Here is a 27,911-nt window from a genome sequence, read left to right on the forward strand (position 1 = left end):
CCAGGTCTCTTTGCAGTCCTGCCTCATCCTCGTCCGATTTAATTCTTCTCATCAACTTCACGTCATCTGCGAACAGGGACACTTCAGAGTCTATTCCTTCCATCATGTCGTTCACATATATCAAAAATAGCACTGGTCCTAGAACTGACCCCTGTGGGACCCCGCTCGTAACAGGCGCCCACTGTGATACCTCTTCACGTACCATGACTCGTTGCTGCCTCCCTGTCAGGTATTCCCTTATCCATTGCAGTGCCCTTCCTTTTATGTGTGCCTGATCCTCCAGCTTCTGCACTAATCTCTTGTGGGGAACTGTGTCAAAGGCCTTCCTGCAGTCTAGGAAAACGCAATCTACCCAACCCTCTCTCTCGTGTCTTACTTCTGTTACCTTGTCATAAAACTCCAGGAGGTTTGTGATACAAGATTTGCCTTCCATGAACCCATGCTGGTTTTCATTTATAATCTTGTTCCTTTCCAGGTGTTCGACCACTCTCCTCCTGATAATCTTCTCCATGACTTTGCACACAATACATGTCAGAGACACAGGTCTGTAGTTTAGTGCCTCGTTTCTGTTTCCTTTCTTAAATATGGGGACTACATTAGCTGTCTTCCATTTCTCAGGTAGTTGCCCAGTTTCAAGGGATGTGTTGAAGATTGTGGTTAGAGGCACACACAGCATCTCTGCTCCTTCTCTAAGGACCCATGGGGAGATGTTGTCCGGTCCCATCGCCTTTGAGGTGTCAAGGTCACTTAAGAGCTTCTTCACCTCCTCCTCAGTTGTTCGTATGTCATCCAACACTTGTTGGTATATTCCCTCTTGATGTTCCCTTCTGTGCTGTCTTCCCACAGCCCTTCCTGTCTCTACTGTAAAAACTTCCTTAAATCTCCTGTTCAGCTCCTCACATACCTCCTGATCATTTCTTGTGAGTTCTCCACCTTCTGTCCTTAATCTGATCACCTGGTCTTTGACTGTTGTCTTCCTCCTGATGTGGCTATACAACAGTTTCGGGTCAGTCTTGATTCTCGATGCTATGTCATTTTCATACTGTCGCTGGGCCTCCCTCCTTACCTGTGCGTACTCATTCCTGGCTCTGCGACTGATCTCCCTATTTTCGTGTGTTCTCTGCCTTCTGTACTTTTTCCATTCTCTATTGCACTTTGTTTTTGCCTCCTTACACCGTCGGGTAAACCAGGGGCTTGTTCTGGTCTTCCCGTTGTTACTGTTGCCCTTGGGAATGAACCTTTCCACTGCCTCCTTGCATTTTGTTGCTACATATTCCATCATTTCATTTACTGGCTTTCCTGCCAGTTCTCTGTCCCACTGGACCTCCCGCATGAAGTTCTTCAACCCTATGTAGTCCCCTCTTTTATAGTCAGGCTTTTCCCATTCTACTCCTGTTATTCTCTCCACTTGCAGCTCTACTATGTATTCAAAGCACAGAACCACGTGGTCGCTAGCTCCTAGGGGACTCTCATACTTGATATCCTCAATGTCTGAGCTGCCCAGGGTGAACACAAGGTCCAATCTTGCTGGTTCATCCTCCCCTCTCACTCTGGTAGTGTCCTTAACATGTTGGTGCATGAGGTTTTCCAGCACCACGTGTGTGTGTGTGTGTGTGTGTGTGTGTGTGTGTGTGTGTGTGTGTGTGTATGTGTGTGTATGTGTGTGTATGTGTGTGTGTGTGTGTGTGTATGTGTGTGTATGTGTGTGTGTGTGTGTGTGTGTCTGTGTGTGTGTGTGTGTGTGTGTGTGTGTGTGTGTGTGTGTGTGTGTGTGTAAGACAAAGACTGTGGAAAAAATTGAAGTATGTTCCTGTGTTTTCTCACAGGAAGATACAAATCTAACCTAAGAAAATAATGATATAGTGCCCAAGGACAACAAATTACCAAGAATTTCTTAAAAATATAGACAAACATTTTACCAGAAGATATCAGAAACACTGCTGGAACAAGTGTAGAAGTCTTCAAGAGGGTACTAGACAAGTATCTTCACCAGGTGCCAGATCAACCAGGCTGTGATGTGGGCCACTGGGCCGCCAGCAGCAACAGCCAGGATGACTAGGCAACCTGACAAGCCTGGCTCAAGGTAGGGCTCAGGGAGTAGAATGTTTAGCGCTTAGTTATGATTATAAGGACATAAGAAAGAAGGAGCACTGCAGCAGGACTACTGGCCCATGCTAGGCAGGTCCAAGTCACCTACTGGCCTAAACTACTCAGGTCCAAGTCACATCCACTAGAGAAGGAAGGAGCACAGAAACACCTATTAGCACAAGCCAGTCAGATACAACTCTCACAATAATAATCAGAGTAAAAAAAAACTCTCGAAAGTCATCAAAGGAATATCAAATGTAAAGAGAGACTGCTAAATATGTCCCCGGATTTCAACGAATTATTTACACAGGACTTTAATTAAATCGGAACTTGGCAAATCAGTATCGTTTTTTGTAACACATTGTTGCAAAGCGGTAACGTGAGCGCTGTGGAAGCCAATCACTGTGATACACATTAACAAAAGAATGAACACTGCACTGCCATAGGACTATTGGCCCATCCTAGGCAGATCCTACTCACACTCAATCACATATTTTATCGACTCAAAGTTCTCGCCCCAACCACGCTACCAGGGAGTTTGTTCCACTTACAACTACGCTACCAGGTAGTTTGTTCCACTTACAACTACGCTACCAGGGAGTTTGTTCCACTCACAACGACGCTACCAGGGAGTGTTCCACTCACAAGGACGCTACCAGGAAGTGTTCCACTCACAACGGGGGATCCTGTGGCTTCATAACTTTTATAACCCACCAGCTGCATCTCAGACATTTTATTAGAAGTTTCACCCACTGGGGATGTGGGGGAATTTTCAATCCCAAGTGGGCGAAACGCTTAACAATACGTGTTCCGCGACGCATTCCTGTCTTTATTCCACCGCTTTTCGTTAATACAGCTAATACTAGTAATTCACGTCAACACTGGAGATAACACTGGCAATAATAAGAGAGGATACAATTCACAGTCACCTTGACGAACATAATTTTAAGTCAACACAGTTTTACAAGAGAGGTAGTTCTTGCCTAATATTTTTTTTCGCATTTATTTGGAAGAGATGTACCGAGATTAAGAGTATGATAAATGGGGCATCAAAGACGTATGCAGTGAGCCTTGTAAATAAGACGCGTTCGCCTACAGAATAAAGCAAAACGTTTCCTCAATATCCTAGTACTACGTGTGTACATACTTGTCAGTATTTATTAACATGTTTTACCCAAATTAATCCTTAAAATTAACGTTTCATTCGCTGTGGAGCTTTGTCAATGTGCTTTATAAAGCCTCACGTAACTGAATAACTAGCAACAATGAACTGTAGTGAAAACAAAATTAATTTAAAAATACCACAGGAAGAACTTGGCAACAGATCCGGATGAGTAGAACAAACTGGCCATCAACGTCAGTAAGGCAAATAATTTGTGAAAATGTTTTTGTGTGCGCAGAACCTGCCTCGCATGGTTCCTTGTCTCACGTTTGTTCCCTTGTAAAGCAGAGCCTAGCGTCATGAGGTGTGCGCAGAACCTGCCTCGCATGGTTCCTTGTCTCCCTTTTGTTCCCTTGTAAAGCAGAGCCTAGCGTCATGAGGTGTGCGCAGAACCTGCCTCGCATGGTTCCTTGTCTCACGTTTGTTCCCTTTTTGTAAAGAAAGCAGAGCCTAAGGTGTGTATAATGTGGGGTGGGGGTAACAGATCAACCAGTGACACCACATGAACGAAGCAACAGCAAGAGCAGCAGCAGATGCAACAGAAGCAAAAGAAAGAACAGGTACAACAAAAGCGGCGGCGGCAGCAGCAGCAGCTCACAGGCTTTGCTTTTACTATGTAAATTGGGAGGAGCTCATGAATATGTGTGACTCGGGAGAGCTGGATGGGGAGAGAGAGAGAGAGAGAGAGAGAGAGAGAGAGAGAGAGAGAGAGAGAGAGAGAGAGAGAGAGAGAGAGAGAGAGAGAGATTGCAAGAGGGTACAAGTAGGTAGAAGGGGCGGAGAAGCAGGGAAAGAAGAGGAGGAAAGAAGGGACAAAGGGAGGGAGAGCCAGCAGGGAGTGTCCAACAACAGGGACCAAACCAGACAGACCGTTGGAGGGGAGACTTCGCAGCCTTTCCCTCTCCCTCTCTTCCTTTCTCTTCGTGTATGCGTGTATGGTTCTTTTTGTATATATATATATATATATATATATATATATATATATATATATATATATATATATATATATATATATATATATATATATACATACGTATACGTAAACATACATACACATGCATATATACGTATATTAAGCTTCATTTCTGCCTTCCCTATAAAAGTTATGTTACTAAATATAAACAGGAAATACTTTGCCTCTTTCCTTACACAGCAACGAGAACAATAATCTCAAGAGTAACATCAAACAGACTTATTAACAGATATGCAGCCTAACCAAGCGTACCAACGGCAAAGTTTAAATCTTAAATTGTTTGCATTCCAGCTCTGGGTAAGAAACGTCTTTAAAGACTAGATTCCATTGTTGCTGCCCTCTCCCCCCAATACACACAATCCCCTAGACATTCATTCCATTCATATATTCACCGGTTGCCGTCCTCTCATTCATTCATTCACACTCTTACAATTAGAATGATAGACGAGGTAGTGGGGAGCAGAACAAGTCGATTCCCCCCCCCCCGGTATAATCCCCTTAATTTTAACGACAGCTGCATTTTTATTTGGGTGCATGTTTGAGGTGCGTTCGTGATGTCTCGTGGGAACAGGTCCATTGGGACTACAAAACCGGCGGATAAATGAGGATTAATACGGGAGTCTTGCCAACGGCACACAGCCGTCTCCTGGATAACCTTAGCTAGAGCGGCGCATGCCCACTCCTGCCGTCACGCCCTTACTGGACTACAGCTGCTGCTGCTGCTGCTGCTGGAACCATAACAGGGTGATGCTACTCTCCCTCCACTCCACCTACCACTCTATTCCACCAGCCGTACAACCGAAAGAACAAGGGTTCGATTCGCGGACATGACTAAGTCTCTTTATTTCTGCTGTCAGTCTCTGCCCCTGTTCACCTAGCAGTAAGTGGGTACCTGGGTGGTAGATGACTGCTTTTGATTGCATTTTGTGGGAAAAATGCACATGTAAATAATAATACTTAAGATGGGATCCCGTAAACATTGCTCTGCTGCTGCAACCACACAGATGACCCACGGGGAAGTTAGTAAAATATTTCAGTCTTAGGGTGGTAAATAAAACAAGCTGAAAGAGGAAGCGGCAGAGGTAAATAAAACAAGCTGAAAGGAGAAGTGGTAGAGGCAAATAAAACAAGCTGAAAGAGGAAGCGGCAGAGGCAAATAAAACAAGCTGAAAGAGGAAGCAGCAGAGCCAAATAAAACAAGCGGAAAGAGGAAGCAGCAGAGCCAAATAAAACACCACGCTGAAAGAGGAAGCGGCAGCGGCAGCGGCAACCCCCCCCCCCCCCATATAGTTTCAAGAGTAGTTATGATAGGCTAAAAGGAAGCTAGAAGTTAAATGTAGATTTAGAGTTGAGGTCTGCTTGGGAATTTTTAGATTTGCAACGCGAACTAGTGTTCTCTTTCCTTTCGTCTCTCAACTCCCCATTACATGGGGAGCAGGGTGTCATACAGAGAAGCTGTCAGAGGCCCTTAAAACCAACAACAACAAGAAAGTTGGCAGTCATACTATGATACCGACAAATTATGGATAAGGACACTCCTCTCCAAGAATAAGAGATGAAGTCAAGAACAGAAACTGAACTTGCAAACACAACTCGTGATTACACACACACACACACACGGGACTTAGTAAATAAGTTTATTTAGGTACATGCACATATAAATGCAATTTTCATATATCATGTAAATTATCTTGGATAGCCCCAAAAAGTCAAAGTGATTTATTTCCATTGGGGTCCTTGATTATATATCTATTTCTGTACCTTCAAAGAAGAATTTATTAATTTTATTAACCCCGCTCATTGTGCCTTATTTCTATGAGCGTCCTTTGGTCTTCTCATCCCCAATGAGCCTCGTAAGTCTTCAGTAACCCAGGTACCAGCCTACTGCTAGCTGTACAAGGGCAACACGTGTAATTAAACATGTGCAACATTTTAATCCACACCAGGATCGAACCCAGTTCACTTGGTTGAGATTAAAGTGCTACTGGTGCTACCGTTGTGCAACGATCACCTAAATAGCCTACGCGCACGCACAAATTAGTGAGTAAACACACACAGTGACAAGTGCCTGGGACAAATGGTAACTAACATACACGCACGCACGCACACGCACACACACACACACACACACACACACTAACTCCCAGTGGTATGAAAAAGCTCACGGAGCAAGGAGTGACCTAGTAGTGACCAGTGAAGGGGCGGGGTCAGGAACTATGACTCAACTCCTGCAACCACAATTAGGCGAGTACATACACACAATTCAGTGGGTACACACTTGTGATTCTTTACTCTTTTCATTCACCGTGAATGAGGCACACCATGCGGGAAATAGTACCACCGCATCACCCACTCGACCCACCGCATCACACACTCGACCACCCACATGTCTTCTGCACCAAACATTCCAGTCAACACCTCAGGGACTACAACAGATTTTTACGTACTCCAAACCTTACCTAAAGTGCGTGTTGGCGTAGATGGGGACCGCCCACGCTGAGTGTCATGGATCAGTGTTGCGTGGGCGTGATGAGGTGTCACTGTGAGTGTTTCTCCTTACTGACGAAGAGGACGAGGTGGTGGTAGGTAACCACACCCACCCACTCCTACTGTCAACAGTAGATCCCCTCAACACAAGGTCACACCTGCCTATGATCAACACTTCACCTAACACTCCAAACGGAATATCTACATCTTAATTATTCCGGATCTCATCTATTCACTTGGATTAACCATACAATCAAACTTATCCAAATTACGATATTATTTATACACAATCTTTTTTTTTTTTTTGGTATTAGTGAGATAACACCATAAACTGAGCACTGGATGTGGATGGCGCGGAACACTACTCCACCAGGGATGTCACTACACACACACAGAACCACTACTGCTGGCGTGTAATTAGTAAGTTAGTGGAGGGATAAGTGGAAACGCGGCCATATCGTGTGCCTCAGGCCAGAGAGACTGAGAATCCTCGCACACTGACGCCTGCACCCGCACCTCCCTACGCTCGCTCAGGGGCCTCACACGCACTCTGCTCAATGTTCCATCTTATATACCAAATTTATCTTCACAATGGTCTCACAGAAGCAGTATTTGGCTGCTTTACGTGCACGCTGGAGGTGAAACAAATGTATCGACGGAGAGTGAAGCGTGAGAGAGAGTCGCCGAGCCAGCGGCTAGCAAAGTGAGGGAGGTAGGAGGGCGGCCCTTACCGGCGCATCATCCTTCAATTCAATCACAGTTTGAAGCTGGGAAAAGTGATCTCGTGGATATTATGAGAGTGGGAAATATTATGTCAATAATATACCTGCGAGAGTAGTCAACTCAATTGTAGAGCCTTAATGTGCGCTAGATATAACTTCAGTGTTTGTATGGGGGTAGTTTGTAAACAAAGATGTGTCCCCCACACACACAAAGTGAGAAATGCAACATGAGGAAAGGTTGAAATGAACCTGACGACATTAGAGGAGAGAAGAACAAGGGATGACATGATTACGATGTACAAAATCTTAAAAGGAATTGATAGGTCAGATAAGGACAGACTCTGAATTAAGACCAGGATCAAGGGGACACGAGTGGACGCTAAAGACACATATGGACCTTAGGAACGTAAGCATTCCTTTAGTCTCGGGGTAGATGGAAAGTGGAATGACTTGACGGAGACAGTGGTGGAGGCAAACTCAATACAGAGCTTCAAGAGTAGTTATGACAAGATCCAAGAGGCAAGAAGTCAGTGATACCAATCAAAATAGTCTAGGAGACGGGGCCAGTAGCTATGCCTCTACTCTCGGCAAACACAACTCGATGAATACAACTCTGTGAACACACACACACATAACTAACACACCTACATCCTAGACTTATCCATCACAAAAATGTGCAAAAAACTTGTTCAAGTTTATTAGTAGTGCGACTCATTACAGTCCTGGGAGAGAAACGTGGATGTCCATTATGTTTTGAGAAGTAAAACTGTGGGCTAGGATAGACTGCCGAGGTAGGCTGCCAAGAAGGGTCCAAGACCAGGGGATGGAAGGGGGGAGGGAGGGAGACGAGGAGAAAAAGAGAAGAAGCATTAAAAGGTGATACTTTACTTTTATGTGAACCGTTAAACCCGTGTGGGTCATTCAGCGCAAGGAGTGGATGAGGCTCGATACTCTGTGTTAAGCGCCAGAGAAAGAAGTAAAGAAGAGAGGTTGGTGAAATTTACAAAGAGGAGAATTAAGACAAAGAGGTGAGTGCCTGAGGATTAGTGGCGGTGCCTGTCTTTTAATCCTTTACACACACACACAAACATACATACACACACCTAAACATACACCGAGGCAACACACATGATTATAAGCATGGAGGTTTAGTCAATTCCAACATTGATCCCAGCAACACCTACGCCGACCCACGCGCACACGCACTGCGTCTCACCCCTTTCTCATCTCAGGGTGCTTCCTCTCTCTCTCTCTCTCTCTCTCTCTCTCACGTAACAAATTCTAATAGCGACCACATTAACTATGCTTGCGACCTAGCGAACTTTCCAGAAAACAAAAACTGTGCTAGCAGCCAAGGAAACAAAGCAGTTAGTTTGATCACCAGCATGTCTGCGTGTGTTCAAACTAAATCTGCTTGGATTGAAACAAATTCTGCTACCAACCAAACAAACTCTGCTAGCCACCAAACAAACTCCTATCCAAAAAAGAAAAACAAATCCTAGTCCCAAACAAATTTTGCGTGTTGCAAGCAAATGAACATTTCCAGAAATCAAAATGCACACACACACACACACACACACACACACACACACACACACACACACACACACACACTCCTAGCCAGCAATCAAACTACCACTAACCAAACTTCGCTACAGTCCTGGCAAGAATGCTAACTGCTAACTTTCCCGGCACCTCACGTGGTGGTGTTTCGAACACGGCAGGCGCGCGTACACAAGGTAAGTGACGCAGGAAGTTTAAACTATTGATCTGGCAGCGGCGGGCACATCACCCGAAGCCGCCTGCGTCACCCACACCCCCACTCATCATCATTCCCCCATCCACCCACATCCATCCCTATCGTCCCCTTTCCCCCACTCTATCCACCCTTCCAACACACAAATGCCATCACTTAATTGTCTTGCAAAAACTCTCACATGAAAACACGTTTGTTGCCTTAGGATTAAAAATGCAAAATTCAACTTTACAAGAATTTAATCAAATAAAATTAATGAGTTTCCTTTCAACACGCTATTATTATTATTATTATTATTATTATTATTATTATTATTATTATTATTATTATCCTTCAAGTTTTATTATTATTATTATTGCTATTTTTATTAGTTAGGTTTTATTATTTTTATTATTATGCGAAGCGAAAAAATTTGTAGGGGTAATAAAGCGCTCGGGAAATGGGATGTAATCAGATTTGATTCAAGGAAGTGTAGCTCAAATTCCTTGGATGAAGAGCCTTCACCCACACCAAGACATCGATCGCAAGAACCTCGCTGTAGTTGGTTTTAACCTTCATAAAATATCTCCATACATATTTATATGAAAAATTTAAAAGAATTTTGACAATAGGCTTTCAGATTATTTCATGTTTTGTGTATACAGTAATGTGAAAAAGGATTTCTACTGTATTTGTAAGTGAGCTTCCTGGTTTAGGTGAAGTTAATGTTAGTGAGGCTCCCGTTAATACAGTGGGCTCCCTGGTCTAGGTGAAGTTAATGTTAGTGAGGCTCCTGTTAATACAGTGGGCTCCCTGGTCTAGGTGAAGTTAATGTGTTAGTGAGGCTCCCGTTAATACAGTGGGCTCCCTGGTCTAGGTGAAGTTAATGTTAGTGAGGCTCCCGTTAACACAGTGGGTTCCCTGGTCTGGGTGAAGTTAATGTGTTAGTGAGGCTCCCGTTAACACAGTGGGCTCCCTGGTCTGGGTGAAGTTAATGTTAGTGAGGCTCCCGTTAACACAGTGGGCTCCCTGGTCTGGGTGAAGTTAATGTTAGTGAGGCTCCCGTTAACACAGTGGGCTCCCTGGTCTGGGTGAAGTTAATGTGTTCGTGAGGCTCCCGTTAACACAGTGGGCTCCCTGGTCTCGGTGAAGTTAATGTTAGTGAGGCTCCCGTTAACACAGTGGGCTCCCTGGTCTGGGTGAAGTTAATATGTTACTGAGGCTCCCGTTAACACAGTGGGGTCCCTGGTCTAGGTGAAGTTAATATGTTAGTGAGGCTCCCGTTAACACAGTGGGCTCCCTGGTCTAGGTGAAGTTAATGTGTTAGTGAGGCTCCCGTTAACACAGTGGGCTCCCTGGTCTAGGTGAAGTTAATGTTAGTGAGGCTCCCGTTAACACAGTGGGCTCCCTGGTCTGGGTGAAGTTTATGTGTTAGTGAGGCTCCCGTTAACAGTGGGCTCCCTGGTCTAGGTGAAGTTAATGTTAGTGAGGCTCCCGTTAACACAGTGGGCTCCCTGGTCTGGGTGAAGTTAATGTTAGTGAGGCTCCCGTTAACACAGTGGGTTCCCTGGTCTAGGTGAAGTTAATATGTTAGTGAGGCTCCCGTTAACACAGTGGGCTCCCTGGTCTGGGTGAAGTTAATGTGTTAGTGAGGCTCCCGTTAACACAGTGGGCTCCCTGGTCTGGGTGAAGTTAATATGTTAGTGAGGCTCCCGTTAACACAGTGGGCTCCCTGGTCTGGGTGAAGTTAATGTGTTAGTGAGGCTCCCGTTAACACAGTGGGTTCCCTGGTCTAGGTGAAGTTAATATGTTAGTGAGGCTCCCGTTAACACAGTGGGCTCCCTGGTCTGGGTGAAGTTAATGTGTTAGTGAGGCTCCCGTTAACACAGTGGGCTCCCTGGTCTGGGTGAAGTTAATGTGTTAGTGAGGCTCCCGTTAACACAGTGGGCTCCCTGGTCTGGGTGAAGTTAATGTGTTAGTGAGGCTCCCGTTAACACAGTGGGCTCCCTGGTCTGGGTGAAGTTAATGTGTTAGTGAGGCTCCCGTTAACACAGTGGGCTCCCTGGTTGGGTGAAGTTAATATGTTAGTGAGGCTCCCGTTAACACAGTGGGCTCCCTGGTCTAGGTGAAGTTAATGTGTTAGTGAGGCTCCCGTTAACACAGTGGGCTCCCTGGTCTAGGTGAAGTTAATGTGTTAGTGAGGCTCCCATTAACACACCTCATGATCGTAGAACATAAAGGTAAACAATCAATAGAGGTGTGACTTTGTAAATGGTCCAAGTCGGACCGAAACGTCGTCGTAAGCTCCTCTCTATGTGCAGGTTATTTATATATTGTTCCAGTCACGGTATTGTGCTTTTTTGTTCTTTAACAGACATTTAGAATTAAATATTTTGTTTACATAACCTCAATGTTATTTGACTGAAGCATATTAAGGTACTTGACTGAATCAACAATATCACTACATTTGATAGTTGTGAATGTGGTTACCATCAATCTTGTTTGACTGAACACTATTAAGGTACTTAGCTGAATCAACACTGTCACTACCTTTGATATCTGTGATCACAAGGCCACAAACAACCTTGCTGTGGGAGTACAAGACGTGAATGTAGATTGTCACGTGGTTTCCCTTAGTACTGAGCTTTATCAAGTGTTATAACTTCCTATTCTGGACTCTTAGTTTGTCACGATACTTCCTTAAGTATGGTGACTAAAGCTGCGCATGAGGGATACCTCAGGGTATCCGGGAGGTATCCTAGGAGGGATACCCTGAGAGATACCTCCTTGTAAGAGATACTAGCAACTTCTAGAGAGTGAGCAAGACTTGCTCATATTATTCTAGACACTAACAACTTTTAAAGAGCAAATAAGACTTTCTTGGATCTTAAATGATATACTACTTACGACTGTTTATATTTTTAGTCTTATGTAAAAAACAAGATAAGCTTTGTTTGAAAAATTACAGATGACTTTAAACAATAGTGCGAGTCTCGGTCTTTATGTCTTGGTGAGAAGCAGCCAATGAGAGAGAGAGAGAGAAAAAACATTTGATCACTAGACACCGCAAGACGCTGCGCTCATAAAGCTGACTTATATCCTCCACTCATGATGTCACCTTCAAGTTACTCTCTCTCTCTCTCTCTCTCTCTCAAACTTTATAATCATCAGCTCCTCTTACAGTTTACCATTTAATAACAATTTCTTATGTGTAGTATTTCTCCTAACACACACACACACACACACACACACACACACACACACACACACACACACACACACACACACACACACACACACACACACACACACACACACACAAACTTCCGGGAGAGGACCTTTAAAACAACCTCCAGAATCAATTAAGACGATTCCCTCTCACCTTGAAGTTTCTAATGCACGCTTCACCTCTCCCCCTCCGCCTCAACACTCATTCCAGCCAAGAAAATAACTCAATTACCACTGAATGTCAGCAAGAAGGAGAAATCCCTTGCTTTCAGGTGAAATATTTGCCACAATATTATTACAGCAATTTACGAAGAGTTGCGTAATATGACGGATTACGTAGGACGACAGATTAGCTTAGGTAAGGTTCGTCAGGAAACAGGACAAGTGTTTCCTGACGCGGGTCTTGGTCATATGAAGACCCGCAGTTGGAACTTTTGGTCATCTGATGATAGGTGACTTATTCACTCACATTTTGTAATGAGTAAGAATATTAATGAGAAAGTTTTGGTGGGCATATCTCACACAGCTGTACTCCTCCACTCCTCTCCTTTCTTATAACATACAAGAACATTAACTGTGATAGTTTGAGGATAGTACTTTATCCTCCCTCTTTAAATTATTTTATCAAATTGGGGTAATTCCCGATCAGTTTAGTTCTTTAAGTCATATAAAGATCTAAATAGAGCGGAACATTGTCTCACTAAAAGCTAGTTGTTAAAAGTGTCTTTGTCTTCACTACTGTCGACAACACGTCACTGAGATCCACACTTCCAGGTATATACTTGAGCGAAGAGTTAACCAACACACATTTGTGCAATATATCATATCAATTTGGTATATATATACGTTAGGATGAGGTTACTTAACATGTTATTAACCTATTCATGTACAGAGAGACCCAGAAGATCCGTGAATATGACGGCCTGCCCAGTTGGTTTAATTTCAACCCAAAAGGGTCAGAGACCCTTGGAGCGTGGGGCAAGTGTGCTCAAAAGTTCCTCAAAGAGCAGGAGGGGAGAAAAAATCATCACACAAACCAAGGATCACAGAGCGGCCAGCTTCCTCTTTCAGAGACTCAGTGTCGCTATCCAGAGTGTAAATCCCTGCAGCATTCTGGGCACGCGGCCCACCGCCGGGGAGCTGGATGAAGTATTTGACATGTAGGCTCTGAGATGTTATGTATGTTGTTCTACTTCCTTTTGTATTTTTTATTAATGTATTTTGTCTTTAAAGTTTACAAAGAATAAAGAATATAGGGGGTGGTAGAAGAAAATATTCAAACAGCTCAGAGGAGAATCTCAAATTTTCCCTCAGGTAAGTCTATTCTTTTCTCTGAGGATGAAGGTCCCCAGTCCAGTTCCAGAGGCGATACCTCCCTATACATACATACACACACACACACACACACACACACACACACACACACACACACACACACACATATGGCATAGATGACATGTATGCTAGGGATGGGGTTCACTTATCTAGGTGTGGGGTGGGAGCACTGGCAACTGCAGTGGAGGGAGCAGTTAGGACTTTAAACGAGGAATAGTTAGTGGTATGGGTTTTGGCAGGAAAACAGTGAAGTCCCAGTGTAGTAATATTACGAGTTCTAGGGAAACTAGTAATAATAAGAACGAGATAGATATTGAAAAGCCAGGGACCTTGGGTGATAAGGACAGTAATAGGTTTAGTAGGAAAATAGAAATGAGCAGGAAGGGTAAAGAGAAAGGAGAGTCTTTCAATGTTTATTATGCTAATTGCCGTAGTGCTAGGAATAAGATGGACGAGTTGAGATTAGTTGCTAGTGTAGGTAACATTGATGTATTTGCCTTAACTGAGACGTGGTTTAATTCAAAAAGTCGGGACATGCCTGCGGAATGTCATATTCAGGGTTTTAAATTGTTCCAAGAAGATAGAAGTATTGGGAGGGGGGGTGGGGTGGCATTGTATGTCCGAGATCGCTTGAACTGTTGCATAAAAACGGGTATTAAGTCTGAAGTAACACATACAGAGTCTGTTTGGATAGAATTTTCAGAGGGGCATGAAAAACTGATTTTAGGAGTGATATACCGTCCCCCTAACTTAGATAGGGACCAAGGGAAACTACTATGGGAGGAAATTGTTAAGGCCACAAGGCACGATAATGTAGTAATTCTAGGAGACTTTAACTTTAGTCATGTTGATTGGAATTTCTTGACTGGGAATTTAGAATCGTACGACTTCTTAGAAGTATTTCAGGATTGTTTTTTGAAGCAGTTTGTGACAGAACCTACAAGGGGAAATAACCTGCTTGACTTAGTTATGGCAAACAATGAATCCCTTGTTAATAATTTAGAAATTTCAGAGGAACTGGGTGCTAGCGACCACAAGTCAATTACATTTAGCATTGAATGGAAGTACGATAGTAGCGATAACTCAGTAACAGTCCCAGATTTTCGCTTAGCAGATTACGATGGGCTTAGAGAACACTTATCATCTGTTGACTGGGGTAACGAAGAGAGCTATCAATATGACAGTTTTCTGAACACTATACATGCTGCTCAAAGAGCGTTTATCCCATATAAAGAAATTAGATCAAATAGAAATGACCCAAAATGGATGAATAATAGGCTCAAATATCTACTAGGGCATAAGAAAGGAATTTATAGGCGTATCAAAAGAGATGAGGGTCATCTTATGAATCAGTATATTGACATTAAGAGGGACATTAAAAAGGGGATAAGAAAAGCTAAAAGGGACTATGAAATTAAAGTTGCTAGGGATTCTAAAACTAACCCAAAAAGTTTTTTCCAGGTCTATAGAACAAAAGTTAGAGATAAGATAGGTCCCCTTAAAAATAACTATGGGCACCTTACTGACAATGAGAATGAAATGTGCTTGATTTTAAATAATTATTTTCTCTCAGTTTTTACACAGGAAGACACTAACAATATTCCAGTAATTAATTTTTACAGTGGGCTAGAAGAAGATAAATTATGTAACATCACAGTCACTAGTGAGATGGTTGTGAGGCAGATAGACAGACTGAAGCAAAATAAGTCGCCGGGTCCTGATGAGGTTTTTTCAAGGGTTCTTAAGGAATGCAAAATGGAACTCTGTGAACCATTAACTAATATTTTTAATTTATCTCTTCAAACAGGTGTAGTGTCTGATATGTGGAAGATGGCTAATGTAACTCCTATTTTTAAAACAGGGGACAAGTCGTTACCGTCAAATTACCGCCCAATAAGCCTGACCTCAATTGTAGGCAAATTACTAGAGTCAATTATAGCTGAGATTATAAGAAGCCATCTCGATAAGCATAGCTTGATTAATGATACTCAGCATGGATTCACAAGAGGCCGGTCTTGTCTAACTAATTTATTAACTTTCTTCAGTAAAGCTTTTGAGGCTGTTGACCACAATAAAGAATGTGATATTATTTACTTAGATTTTAGTAAGGCTTTTGATAGAGTTCCGCACCATAGACTGTTAAAGAAAGTGGCAGCTCATGGCATTGGGGGAAAAGTGCTCTCGTGGATCGAGTCATGGCTCACTGACAGGAAGCAGAGAGTGTCCATAAATGGGGTTAAATCCGAGTGGGGATCTGTAACAAGTGGCGTTCCACAGGGATCAGTCTTGGGCCCGTTGTTATTTATAATATATATCAATGATCTTGATGAGGGAATTACTAGTGATATGAGCAAATTCGCCGATGACACAAAGATAGGTAGGATAATTGATTCAAACGTAGATGTTAGGGAACTTCAGGAGGATTTAAACAAACTCTATTCTTGGTCAGAAAAGTGGCAGATGCAGTTCAATGTAGATAAATGCAAGGTTCTGAAGCTTGGGAGTGCCCATAACCCTAGTACTTATAAATTAAATGATGTAGAACTTAGCCATACAGATTACGAAAAGGACTTGGGGGTTATGGTGAGCAGCAACCTTAAACCAAGACAGCAATGCCTAAGCGTACGTAATAAGGCAAATAGATTACTGGGATTTATATCAAGAAGTGTAAGCAACAGAAGTCCAGAGGTCATACTGCAGCTTTATACATCATTAGTAAGGCCTCACCTTGATTATGCAGCTCAGTTCTGGTCTCCGTATTACAAAATGGACATAAATTCGTTAGAAAACATTCAGCGTAGGATGACTAAATTAATACATAGCATCAGAAATCTTCCTTATGAAGAAAGATTGAAGACTCTTAAGTTACATTCACTTGTTAGACGAAGAATGAGAGGAGACCTGATCGAAGTGTATAAGTGGAAGATAGGTATTAATAAAGGGGATATTAATAAGGTCTTGAGGATGTCTCTCCAAGAGAGAACGCGCAATAATGGATTTAAATTAGATAAGTTTAGATTTAGAAAGGACATCGGAAAGTATTGGTTTGGAAATAGGTTAGTTGATGAGTGGAACAGTCTACCTGGTTGGGTTATTGAGGCTGGGACTTTGGGTAGTTTCAAATCTAGGTTGGATAAGTACATGAGTGGGATGGGTTGGATTTGAGTGGGACTTTCACATCAGAGCTTATTTCTTGGGTGGCATTGAAAATTGGGTAGGGCAAATGTTTTGTTAGTGGGATGAATTGTAAAGGACCTGCCTAGTATGGGCCAGCAGGCCTCCTGCAGTGTTCCTCCTTTCTTATGTTCTTATGTTCTTATATATATATATATATATATATATATATATATATATATATATATATATATATATATATATATAGATATATAGATAAAACTTGCGATTTTGGCTTAAATAGCAAACGCTCTTCTTGCCGAATAAGGCAAGTGAAAATTTCTGTATGCAATAATTTCTCAAAAAAATTTTGAATCCAACTAAAAAAATGTATTTTATTGTGTCTCTTTATTAAATTATTGTAAACTTATCTAAAATATATTTAGTTGGATTACGCTAAATTAATATGTTTGGGTAAGTTTTCTAAGGTTCTTTTGGTTCAAAATTATTAATTTTTAAATTAACATAAACGAAAATATATATCTTTGAACGTAAAAGAGAAAATTTGAGAAAAGACTTAATTTTAATCGCAGGTCTGAGTGACCTTGCGTTATTTAAAAGGCAAACAGATGCTGACACAAATGGCAGAAATGAGTGAACACATATCTACGTTGAATTAGCTCTTCAACTGAGAGTCGTGACTCTATGTCTTTTAGTGTTTCAAACAAGATCAACAGTGTTATGAGATCAAACACTTTAATCAGTTTTGGGTATGGGAAGGTCAGTGACCTCTTGTAGACCTTGTCTTACGGTTAAAGGAAGGAAGAGGAGAAGTCAGTAAGGGCTGGGGACGGAGACAGAGTGGTAGTCTCCTGGCTGTCTGGTGTAAGATAGCAGTACAAGAGGTTTAAGAGACTGGTAGTGGAGGTCTGAGTGGAACCTAGAAGATTGCAGACATTAAATTGTAAGTGGCATCGTTCACCTAGTGTTTAAGTTCTTTATGTCTCCCTCTAACAATTCATAAATATAATTTTCCCTGTAATATTGTGTTATTCTCTGTGTTAAAATATTAAGTGTTCGGGTAATTATATAACCAACCTTTCTAGTATTAATACACTTTAGAATTATCCTCTAAGAAGTATTATTGTTATTGTGCTTCTACTAAACTTAACTACCAAGAAGTGAAGATGTTACTTTACACCCCTTTTATAGAAAGTGGTAACCTAAATGGTCTACCAAGTGAAGAGTTACTCTTTCTCTCCTGGGGAAGTAAGTGGCTTACTGATTGCTAAGGCTAAGAATTTGCTTAAATAGCCACTTAAGTTGCATATTACTAATTACTGCTGTCAGGAAAAATTAGGAACGCCATTCTTTACCCCTGGCATACCGCTTACACTCACCAACATTTCTTACAACACCAGCTGAAAACCTGCAAAAAGTCAACCAATTTTGCAGCCTTGCAACACAGCTCAACTGATGCACAATTGATGACAATCGAGAAACGCAACATTGCCTAAGATAACACCAAGGTTCTTGTCACCCACCATACTGTTGCTGCTTGCTGGGTGTGACACCCACAGGTATGTGGGAAAACAAAAGACACAAGTGTGCAGAACAAGGTCTTATTGTGTATACGTTTTGCTCAGTGCTGAGCGAAACGATGTCCCAATTAATGGTTGCTCTGCATAGTGCACCTTTATACCCTCATATTTTGGCATTACGCTTCTAGCTATATATCAAAAATGGTTATAATCATAACTAAAAATTTTAAAGGGGTGGAGGGGTAAGCCAGCGGAGGCCTCGGTCAGATGACCAAAGTCCCAGCTGTGGGTCATCACACGACTAAGACCCGCGTCAAGAAACATTTGTCTTGTTTCCTGACAAATCTTACCTAACCTAACCGCCCCCAGATCCAGAGCTTAATCGGGTTATAACTTGATCAAGCTCTGCACAGACCGAAACGGAGTCTAAAACGAAACGTGTTTTGTATAAGTATGACTTTTCCCCACACGCATTTTACACGAAACGATATTTAAAGGGGTGAACAAAAAGAGCATCTGACAACACAGAGAAGAGATACCTGGCAAGATACCAGAAGAACCGGGGTTTTCCTGTACGAGATTTTCTGGGGTCAAACCCCCCCCCCCTCCCCAGATAGGTCTCCTAGTGAGATTGAAATCTTACCAGAACATTTACTAAAGTACATAATCAACTTTACGGTGACAAATCAACGTTGATTATGCACTTCAATAAACGTTTTAAGAACACTTTCAAGTCCTTGACACCCATGAATTATATTTTTTTCCTGCTCAGTCGTCTAAACATATCTGTAGACACGGCTCCATTTTGTTGTCTAGTTGTCCAGGATTATTTTGGTGTCTAGTTGTCCAGGTTTATTTCTGTGTCTAGTTGTACAGGTTTATTTCTGTGTCTAGTTGTGCAGGTTTATTTCTGTGTCTAGTTGTGCAGATTTATTTCTGTGTCTAGTTGTACAGGTTTATTTCTGTGGCTAGCTGTACAGGTTTATTTCTGTGGCTAGTTGTACAGGTTTATTTCTGTGTCTAGTCGTACAGATTTATTTCTGTGGCTAGATGTACAGGTTTATTTCTGTGGCTAGTTGTACAGGTTTATTTCTGTGGCTAGTTGTACAGGTTTATTTCTGTGGCTAGTTGTCCAGGTTTCTTCTGTGATTGAGACAGTCTGGAGACCTTGGTGGTGCATCAGTATTCCAGAATGACTCTTGAACGCACCAACTGTCATTAAAACTGCAGGAGGAAAGGTATCTTGCTATACTCAGTGAAGATAACCTGAATGCACAAGAAGCCAAGTATCATCCCACTGGAATAAAACACACACACACATATCTGGAGAGATGGAATGGAGGCAGGATCCATGCATAGCTTTAAGAAGAGATACGATAAACCTCATGGATTAGGGAGAGAGTGGACCTAGTAGCGACCAGCGAAAAGGTGGGGCCAGGAGTTGCAAATCGACCCTTGCAACCACAAATAGGTGAGCACACACACACACACACTGCAACCACAAACAGGTAAGTACACACAATACATACACACATTTCTACAGTACCCAATTATAAAAGGTTTCAGGGGTTGAGTCTCGACTCCTGGTCCTGTCTCTTCACTAGCTGTTATTGGGTTCACTCTCTCGTTGCTTCGAACGCCTTATCGTACTTCGTCTTAAAGCTGTGTATGGAGTGTGTGTGTGTGTGTGTATAAATCAAGCTTTGATAGTCTTACTTTGTATAAAGCTTTATTAAGTCTTGATTAACAGTTGGTAAAGCGTTACACAGAGCATAACGTTGTCACCACGAGTGATTGTTTTGTATATACACGTATTTCTCCCTGGACACATCTCGCCCTTATATCCAAGTAGCAAGTCTTCTTGACAGATCTGTGCGGAAAGCAACGTCTGATTGCACAATGATCAGCACCAGCTGCAGCTTGGTATTCGAAGTACCATCACACATGATCTCAAGTTACATATACAGCATCTGGCTGGTGTGTGGAAAGTCACATTGCTACCACATCTGACGCTTCTGGCACAATGTACACATTTACTTTCACCAACCTCGACAACTACCACTCATCTGAAGCCAAGACAACAAGGTGGAACTGTATGAAATAAGTCACTGAGCGCCTGGGGAATGTGAGGTAATCAAGTGTGACCAGATCAAGAGTCTTACATTAACGCATCACACTGGGGAGAAATTCAACAGCATCACTAATGTAAATGCAGATGTTTTACTTCAAGTTTATATTGTGCATTTGGATTCAAGTGTCGTACTAGAGGCAATAGTGACCAAAAACACGTTGTTAAAATCTTTATAATATGATACTTATGTTCTTACAAGTAAGAGTTTTATTACGTCAGTGACTTGATAAAGGTCTACACAGAACGAAACGCTGTCCCAGTGGAAACGTGCTTTGCAGTGTGTATGTGCCACTAATGTGCTCATCTTACTCGAGAACTGACTTAAATTCTCTAGAAAACATAAGATGTCCGCTCAGATCATCAAGAGCAACACGACATTTGGAGAAAGAAAAGAAGGAATTTGTCATAATTTCAACTGATCAAGAGCCCTTCACCAGCAAATGTCACCCCTTCCTTTAGAATGGAATACTGAAGGTTACATCTGTCCTGCGTGTGGGGGCTAGGTCATCTCGAGAGACCGTAATTTTAATGTAAAAGCAACTCCAGTTCTGTTGGAAGGTAACCTCTGAAGCTGCTGTAGATACTGAACCCATTGTAGAATATTTGAAGATGTCCTCATTGCCTTACTGAAATCTCCCAGCTCAGGCTGATATTTTTCATTACCTCTTGATTGTAACTCATCTTAGTGTGATGGTATATGACAGGGAAACACAGATAACTTTTGTTCCCACAGTGTAACTATATATAGAGTATGATAACAGGTCACTGTGGGTGTTCCCGCTATGTAACTATCATATATAGTAGAGTAGCAGGACACTGTGGGTGTTCCCACAACCTATCACATGCAGCAGGGTAGCAGGACCCTGTGGGTGTTCCCACAGCCTATCACATGCAGCAGGGTAGCAGGACCCTGTGGGTGATCCCACAACCTATCACATGCAGCAGGGTAGCAGGACACTGTGGGTGTTCCCACAACCTATCACATGCAGCAGGGTAGCAGAACACTGTGGGTGATCCCACAACCTATCACATGCAGCAGGGTAGCAGGACACTGTGGGTGATCCCACAACCTATCACATGCAGCAGGGTAGCAGAACACTGTGGGTGTTCCCACTACCTATCACATGCAGCAGGGTAGCAGAACACTGTGGGTGTTCCCACAACCTATCACATGCAACAGGGTAGCAGAACACTGTGGGTGATCCCACAACCTATCACATGCAGCAGGGTAGCAGAACACTGTGGGTGTTCCCACAACCTATCACATGCAGCAGGGTAGCAGAACACTGTGGGTGTTCCCACAACCTATCACATGCAGCAGGGTAGCAGAACACTGTGGGTGATCCCACAACCTATCACATGCAGCAGGGTAGCAGGACCCTGTGGGTGTTCCCACAACCTATCACATGCAGCAGGGTAGCAGGACCCTGTGGGTGATCCCACAACCTATCACATGCAGCAGGGTAGCAGAACACTGTGGGTGTTCCCACAGCCTATCACATGCAGCAGGGTAGCAGAACACTGTGGGTGTTCCCACAACCTATCACATGCAGCAGGGTAGCAGGACCCTGTGGGTGATCCCACAACCTATCACATGCAGCAGGGTAGCAGAACACTGTGGGTGTTCCTACTACCTATCACATGCAGCAGGGTAGCAGAACACTGTGGGTGTTCCCACAACCTATCACATGCAGCAGGGTAGCAGGACCCTGTGGGTGTTCCCACAACCTATCACATGCAGCAGGGTAGCAGAACACTGTGGGTGTTCCCACAACCTATCACATGCAGCAGGGTAGCAGGACCCTGTGGGTGTTCCCACAACCTATCACATGCAGCAGGGTAGCAGGACCCTGTGGGTGTTCCCACAACCTATCACATGCAGCAGGGTAGCAGAACACTGTGGGTGTTCCCACAACCTATCACATGCAGCAGGGTAGCAGGACCCTGTGGGTGTTCCCACAACCTATCACATGCAGCAGGGTAGCAGAACACTGTGGGTGTTCCCACAACCTATCACATGCAGCAGGGTAGCAGGACCCTGTGGGTGTTCCCACAACCTATCACATGCAGCAGGGTAGCAGAACACTGTGGGTGTTCCCACAACCTATCACATGCAGCAGGGTAGCAGGACCCTGTGGGTGTTCCCACAACCTATCACATGCAGTAAAGCAGCAGCACACTACAGATGAAACTAACTTTGTTAAACATAAAAAAAGGAGAATAAGAGTGTTTGTTGACTTACCCCAGACTGGTGATGGTTGTTGGTTGCGGTGCGGGAGCGTCGCGGGGTGATGCCTACATTCTCGCCTCGCAAGATGGACTCCACCACTGTCAACCAGAGAAAGTGTTTAAGTAATACTCCTGGCCAGTATACAAGTTGTATATCAAATATGGTATATCAATGGCTTTATATACCGACAAATATGGTATATCAATGGTTTGATACCTCGGTAAGTATGGTATATCAATGGTTTAATATACCCACAAGTATGGTATATTAATGGTTTAATACACCGACAAATATGGTATATCAACGGTTTAATACACCGACAAATACATTAATAAGGCACAAAGTGTGGTTTTTCAACACTGTATTGAGACGTTTCAACCACCAGGGACTTTATGTAATGTGTTTTATTAGAGTAAACAGGTTAAAAATGTTCACTAACACCGACATGTATGCATGAGAAATACATGTGGTAATTAGGATACATATTCAAGAACAATCCCCCCCCCCTCCCAAAAGAATGAAGCAAATTGTCCAGTAGAAACCCCCGCATCCGCGGTTTAAATTTTCCGCCGTTTCAATTATCCGCTATTTACCGGGGCCAGAAAATATTAAATGAAAAATACTGACACCAGTTTATAAAACACTCTGAGGCCTTTTTTTTGATCCAATATAGAAAATAAAAATCACAGAGTATATACAGTGGATAAGGCCGGGTGGTGCAGAGCTGGAGGGTTCCAGGAGCTATAGCTGCTCTGCTCAGGAAGGCTGCTCTGCTTAGACTGTGCTCTGCTTAAACTGTTCTGCTTAGGTAGTAAACTTGTATTCTCCTTAGGTAGTGTGATGGGTTCTTAAACCAAAGAATTAAACCTATCCTCCTTTTCTCTGGATCGAATTTGACTGCCTCACATTTCCCGGCGCTGTATGACCCAAAGGGTTTACCGCTTCCCCATTATAATAATAATTAGATAACTGAAGGGTTGTCGCCAGAAACAGTGACTTACATAATACAACCTGTTCAGTCAGTTTCAGCAACCTGTCTAACATGCTGTGTCGTACCTGTGACTGCTTTCAAGAGTCCTTGAAAAAATACAGGTTGTAGAACGAGCGACACGTGTCTCAATAAAGACTTATCCTGCAGTGTCTTATTTTTTTACATGGGGTTCTACGCCAGGAGCTGGCTTTGAGGCTGTCCTAGTGAGCACCGGACCAGCCAGGCTGTTGCTAACCGAGAACATACAGGGACTTACACAGTCATTTCAAACCGGTTGATCCGGGTTATTCTGCAAAAGAAACCTGTCCAATTTCTTCTTGATTGTTACCTTCATTCAAGCAGCGTCACTGAAGCGAGTACTTTTAGTTACTTTAAAAATAGGTTAGAAAATACTGTCAATCTTTTTATAGGTCTCTGCTATGAAAAATGAGAATCAGTGATAAGATAAGTTAAGATTTCGTTCGGATTTTTAACCCCGGAGGGTTAGCCACCCAGGATAACCCAAGAAAGTCAGTGCGTCATCGAGGACTGTCTAACTTATTTCCATTGGGGTCCTTAATCTTGTCCCCCAGGATGCGACCCACACCAGTCGACTAACACCCAGGTACCTATTTGCTGCTAGGTGAACAGGACAACAGATTTAAGGAAACGTGTCGAAATGTTTCCACCCGCCGGGAATCGAATCCGGGCCCTCCGTGTGTGAAGCGTGAGCTTTTAGCCACCAGGCCACCTGTGAAGGTGTCAGGACGTGCCTTGCGGTACTCAACTTCTGACTTTACTAAAACTGGATTTTGTTTAACTTACTACCACTCTTTGCTGTTTTGAACAGAAGCGTTCCCTCCCTCCCTCACTCATACATAAGGGGGACTACCAACAGCCCTCCCTTACTCTTTTATTAGATGGACCGATTACATTGACTCCAATTTGAGGGACTGATTACCTCAATTTCATTCTGATCTTCACTATTCTTCTTTGTATAGGACTGATGAAGCCACTGTGTGGCGAAACGTTCCTCATGTCAGTTCCTGATCAGCCGTGCTGTGATAAGCAAGTTGGACTGCGTGAGGCCAACAGTAGCAGTCTGGTTGATCAGGCCTTGATCCACCGGTAGACTTGGTCTGGAATCGGGCCATGGGAAGGCGTCCACCGTAGAAGACATCCTTCAGATATGGCATCACGACTGTCAGTTACCAGTCTTTCGTTCTCCAGTCAGAGAGGCGACAAAAACCAGCCTTAGTTACAAACACCATAAAAAATATCAAGAATACAAATCGAAACTGTGTGTCTAAAATGTCAGAAAATAGCTCACACGTAGAGAGGAACCTTCGAACAAGGTTTTAGTCCCTGCTGGTTGACTCTTGTGGGTGTTATCCAGGGCAGGGTGCTAGCATACCATGGATAAGACATAACTTTAAAATGAGCTGGAAATTGCATAAGAATATGAAAGTGTATAATGAGGATATGTTCCATTCATAAGAAATAATAATAATATTATTATTATTAATTCATGAGGAAGCTCTGAACCGCCTGGGAAATGACAATCAGGTTTAGACTAAGAAATGCGAGTGTAGCTCCAACTCCTAGGATCACGAGCATTTCCCCAGTATCAAGGCACCCGCCTCCCTCCTCCCCCTCGAAGAAATACCATTATCATCTACTGCAGGAGTCCTGTGGTGGTTGTTCTTCCCTGCGCCAGGAGTCAAGAGTCGCAGGAGGGCCGGTGACACCCACGTCTGCTCAACGCTCACTTCTGCAGGTACTCACGACCATCACCCAAGGGTCAACTTTCAATTTAACTTTGTCCATTACGAGGAAATATGGTCTGGTGTAATAGTGCAAGACCTGGAGGCTCCCACACACAAGACTTGGTCCCACACTGATGCCCAGTGATAGTGGCCATGCTCGGCCGGTGGTGGTGATGGTGGTGATTTTGTGCAATGGTAGCCATAACAACTGTCTGGCGGTGACAACGGCAGTGATGGCAGCGGCATCAACGGCAGAAGTGGAAGAGGCGTCAGAAGCAGTAGAAACAGCAGTAGCGGTAGCAGTGATACTAGTAGTAAAATTATTGTGGCAGTCAGTAACTGTACTAGTAGTAGTAGCACAGTGATAGTGGTAGTGTTGTGTTCCTAACTCCAGTTGTTTTTACAATCATTTTAATAGTTATTCACCATGGAAAAAAATACCACAAGTACGTAGAAAAAAAAAATACAGAAGGTACAGACAGCAAATGCAATTCCAATATTTAAGAAAAGGGACAAACAGATAGCAGTAAAATACAGGCCAGTGCCACTGACATGAATACCATGCAAGGTAATGGAGAAGATAATGAGAAGAGTGGTGGAGCACTTGGAGAGGAGAGGTTAATACACAACCTAAACGGCTTTAGAGATGTTAAATTCTGTCTAACAAACCTGTTTTGTTCCGTGACAGGGTAACGTAAGTAGAGAGAGAGAGAGAGAGAGAGAGAGAGAGAGAGAGAGAGAGAGAGAGAGAGAGAGAGAGAGAGAGAGAGAGAGAGAGAGAGAGAGAGAGAGAGAGAGAGAGAGAGAGAGAGAGAGAGAAAATGGGTGAACTGCAGAGTAGTCCTTCGACACAATACCAAACAAGTGACTGGGACAAAATCTGGAGGAGAATGCAAGAATAACAGGGAAAAATACTATAATGAAATAACAGCTGAGCTCAAAGTAATCGAGGTTTGTCTTGAAGATGCAACACGTGACTTGCATGTAGCAGAAGCACAATGCAACAAAAACTGATATAGAAACTCCTAAATATGAATGCAGTCAATGATTCTGCTGTATTAATGAAATAAATAACATGCGCAACAATGAGTATCAAACGTAGACAACAGCAGACTTGTATGAGAGGTACATAAGTAATGGTGGTAGTATGTCATGTGAATATATGTTAGGGGAAACTGGTCGAGTACTTCGGTAATCAAATTTCAGGGCCACGTGTAGATGACTGTGCAAGTCTGTTGTGTTTTCATGATGAGGTGTTTAAAACAAGGTTGTAGAAACTAATGATTCTGATGATGTGCATTTATCATACGTGGTACGTAAATGTGAAGGCCCCTTATTGCGAAAGCCAACTGACTACGACCTTGAACAATTTACTCACAACAAGACGATGTCAGACACGAGTGACACACTCCTCACATTAGTATTTGCGTTGTTGTCCGAGGGTGAAAATCACACGGAAATTTCTGGACTTGTCTCAACGCATCCAACAACATATTACACATACAATAAACGAGACCAGTTTACTAACTACAAGTTACATCATAGACTCGGATCAAAGTGGCTAGTCTCTTTAATGCAGGATTATGGTTTCACAGACGCTGATGACTAAAGTTCTCAATCATCGATCATCTGCTGCTAGGCAAACTGCTGACCACCGTGAGGGACTTCATGAATCTCAGGAACTAACATTGGATGGTGGCGTTGTACAGTCTTGTTTTGATAATTATGACGTCAATATTTTCACAGCAAATAGAGAGAGATTCGAGACTCATGTCATGGCACCTGAGTTTACCCAACACCCAGAGGGCAGTGACAGAGTGGCAATCCACAACATACAGCCGATAACGACAAGCAAGAAGCCTGCCATAATATAATAATGTCGAGGTTTAGAAAAGTTGCAACCAAGTGCCAGTGGTACTGGAGCATTACAATGGAAAGTACACCCCCCTTTGTGGTTGTGGCTCTAGTATGGTAGCCATATATAGCCATATCTGACAAAAGATGGATTCTGTTCTCTCATAATGAAGCAGATGTTACCATTATGAGGGAGAGAGAGAGAGAGAGAGAGAAAGAGACTGCTGTGAGACCTTCAGTTAAGAGTCTGTGGAGTACACACACACACACACACACACACACACACACACACACACACACACACACACGTACGTACACCCAGAATGAGAGTGAAATAATCGTTGTTGTTAATTAAGTGAAGGCCAATTAGAAGCAGGAACATGTTTGGATTAAGGCAGGTGCTTCAATAGCTTGTACCGCACTATGTGGCCTCCTGCAGCTGCTACAACAGTGCCTCTGTAGCAGATAAACCAGTGTGTGGGCTTACCTCTTTGTGGTTGCAGGGGTCGATTCACAGCTCTTGATCCCGCCTCTTAACTGGTCGCAACTGGATCCACTCTGCTCCAAGAGTTTTA

General features: G+C 43.0%; 1 protein-coding gene across 5 annotated transcripts in view; it reads right to left on the reverse strand.

The window, feature by feature from the left end:
• Window positions 1–27,911, reverse strand: part of Kdm3 (Lysine demethylase 3) — a 1,464,865-nt gene that overhangs the window by 649,089 nt on the left and 787,865 nt on the right. For all 5 annotated transcript variants that reach the window (XM_070098742.1, XM_070098744.1, XM_070098743.1 and 2 more), the window contains one exon: window positions 22,759–22,844. In XM_070098742.1, the coding sequence (XP_069954843.1) occupies window positions 22,759–22,844 (86 nt within the window). The remainder of the gene's footprint in view (window positions 1–22,758; window positions 22,845–27,911) is intronic.

The sequence above is a fragment of the Cherax quadricarinatus genome, chromosome 64 (genome assembly GCF_038502225.1).
Source record: "Cherax quadricarinatus isolate ZL_2023a chromosome 64, ASM3850222v1, whole genome shotgun sequence".
NCBI lineage: Eukaryota > Metazoa > Arthropoda > Malacostraca > Decapoda > Parastacidae > Cherax > Cherax quadricarinatus.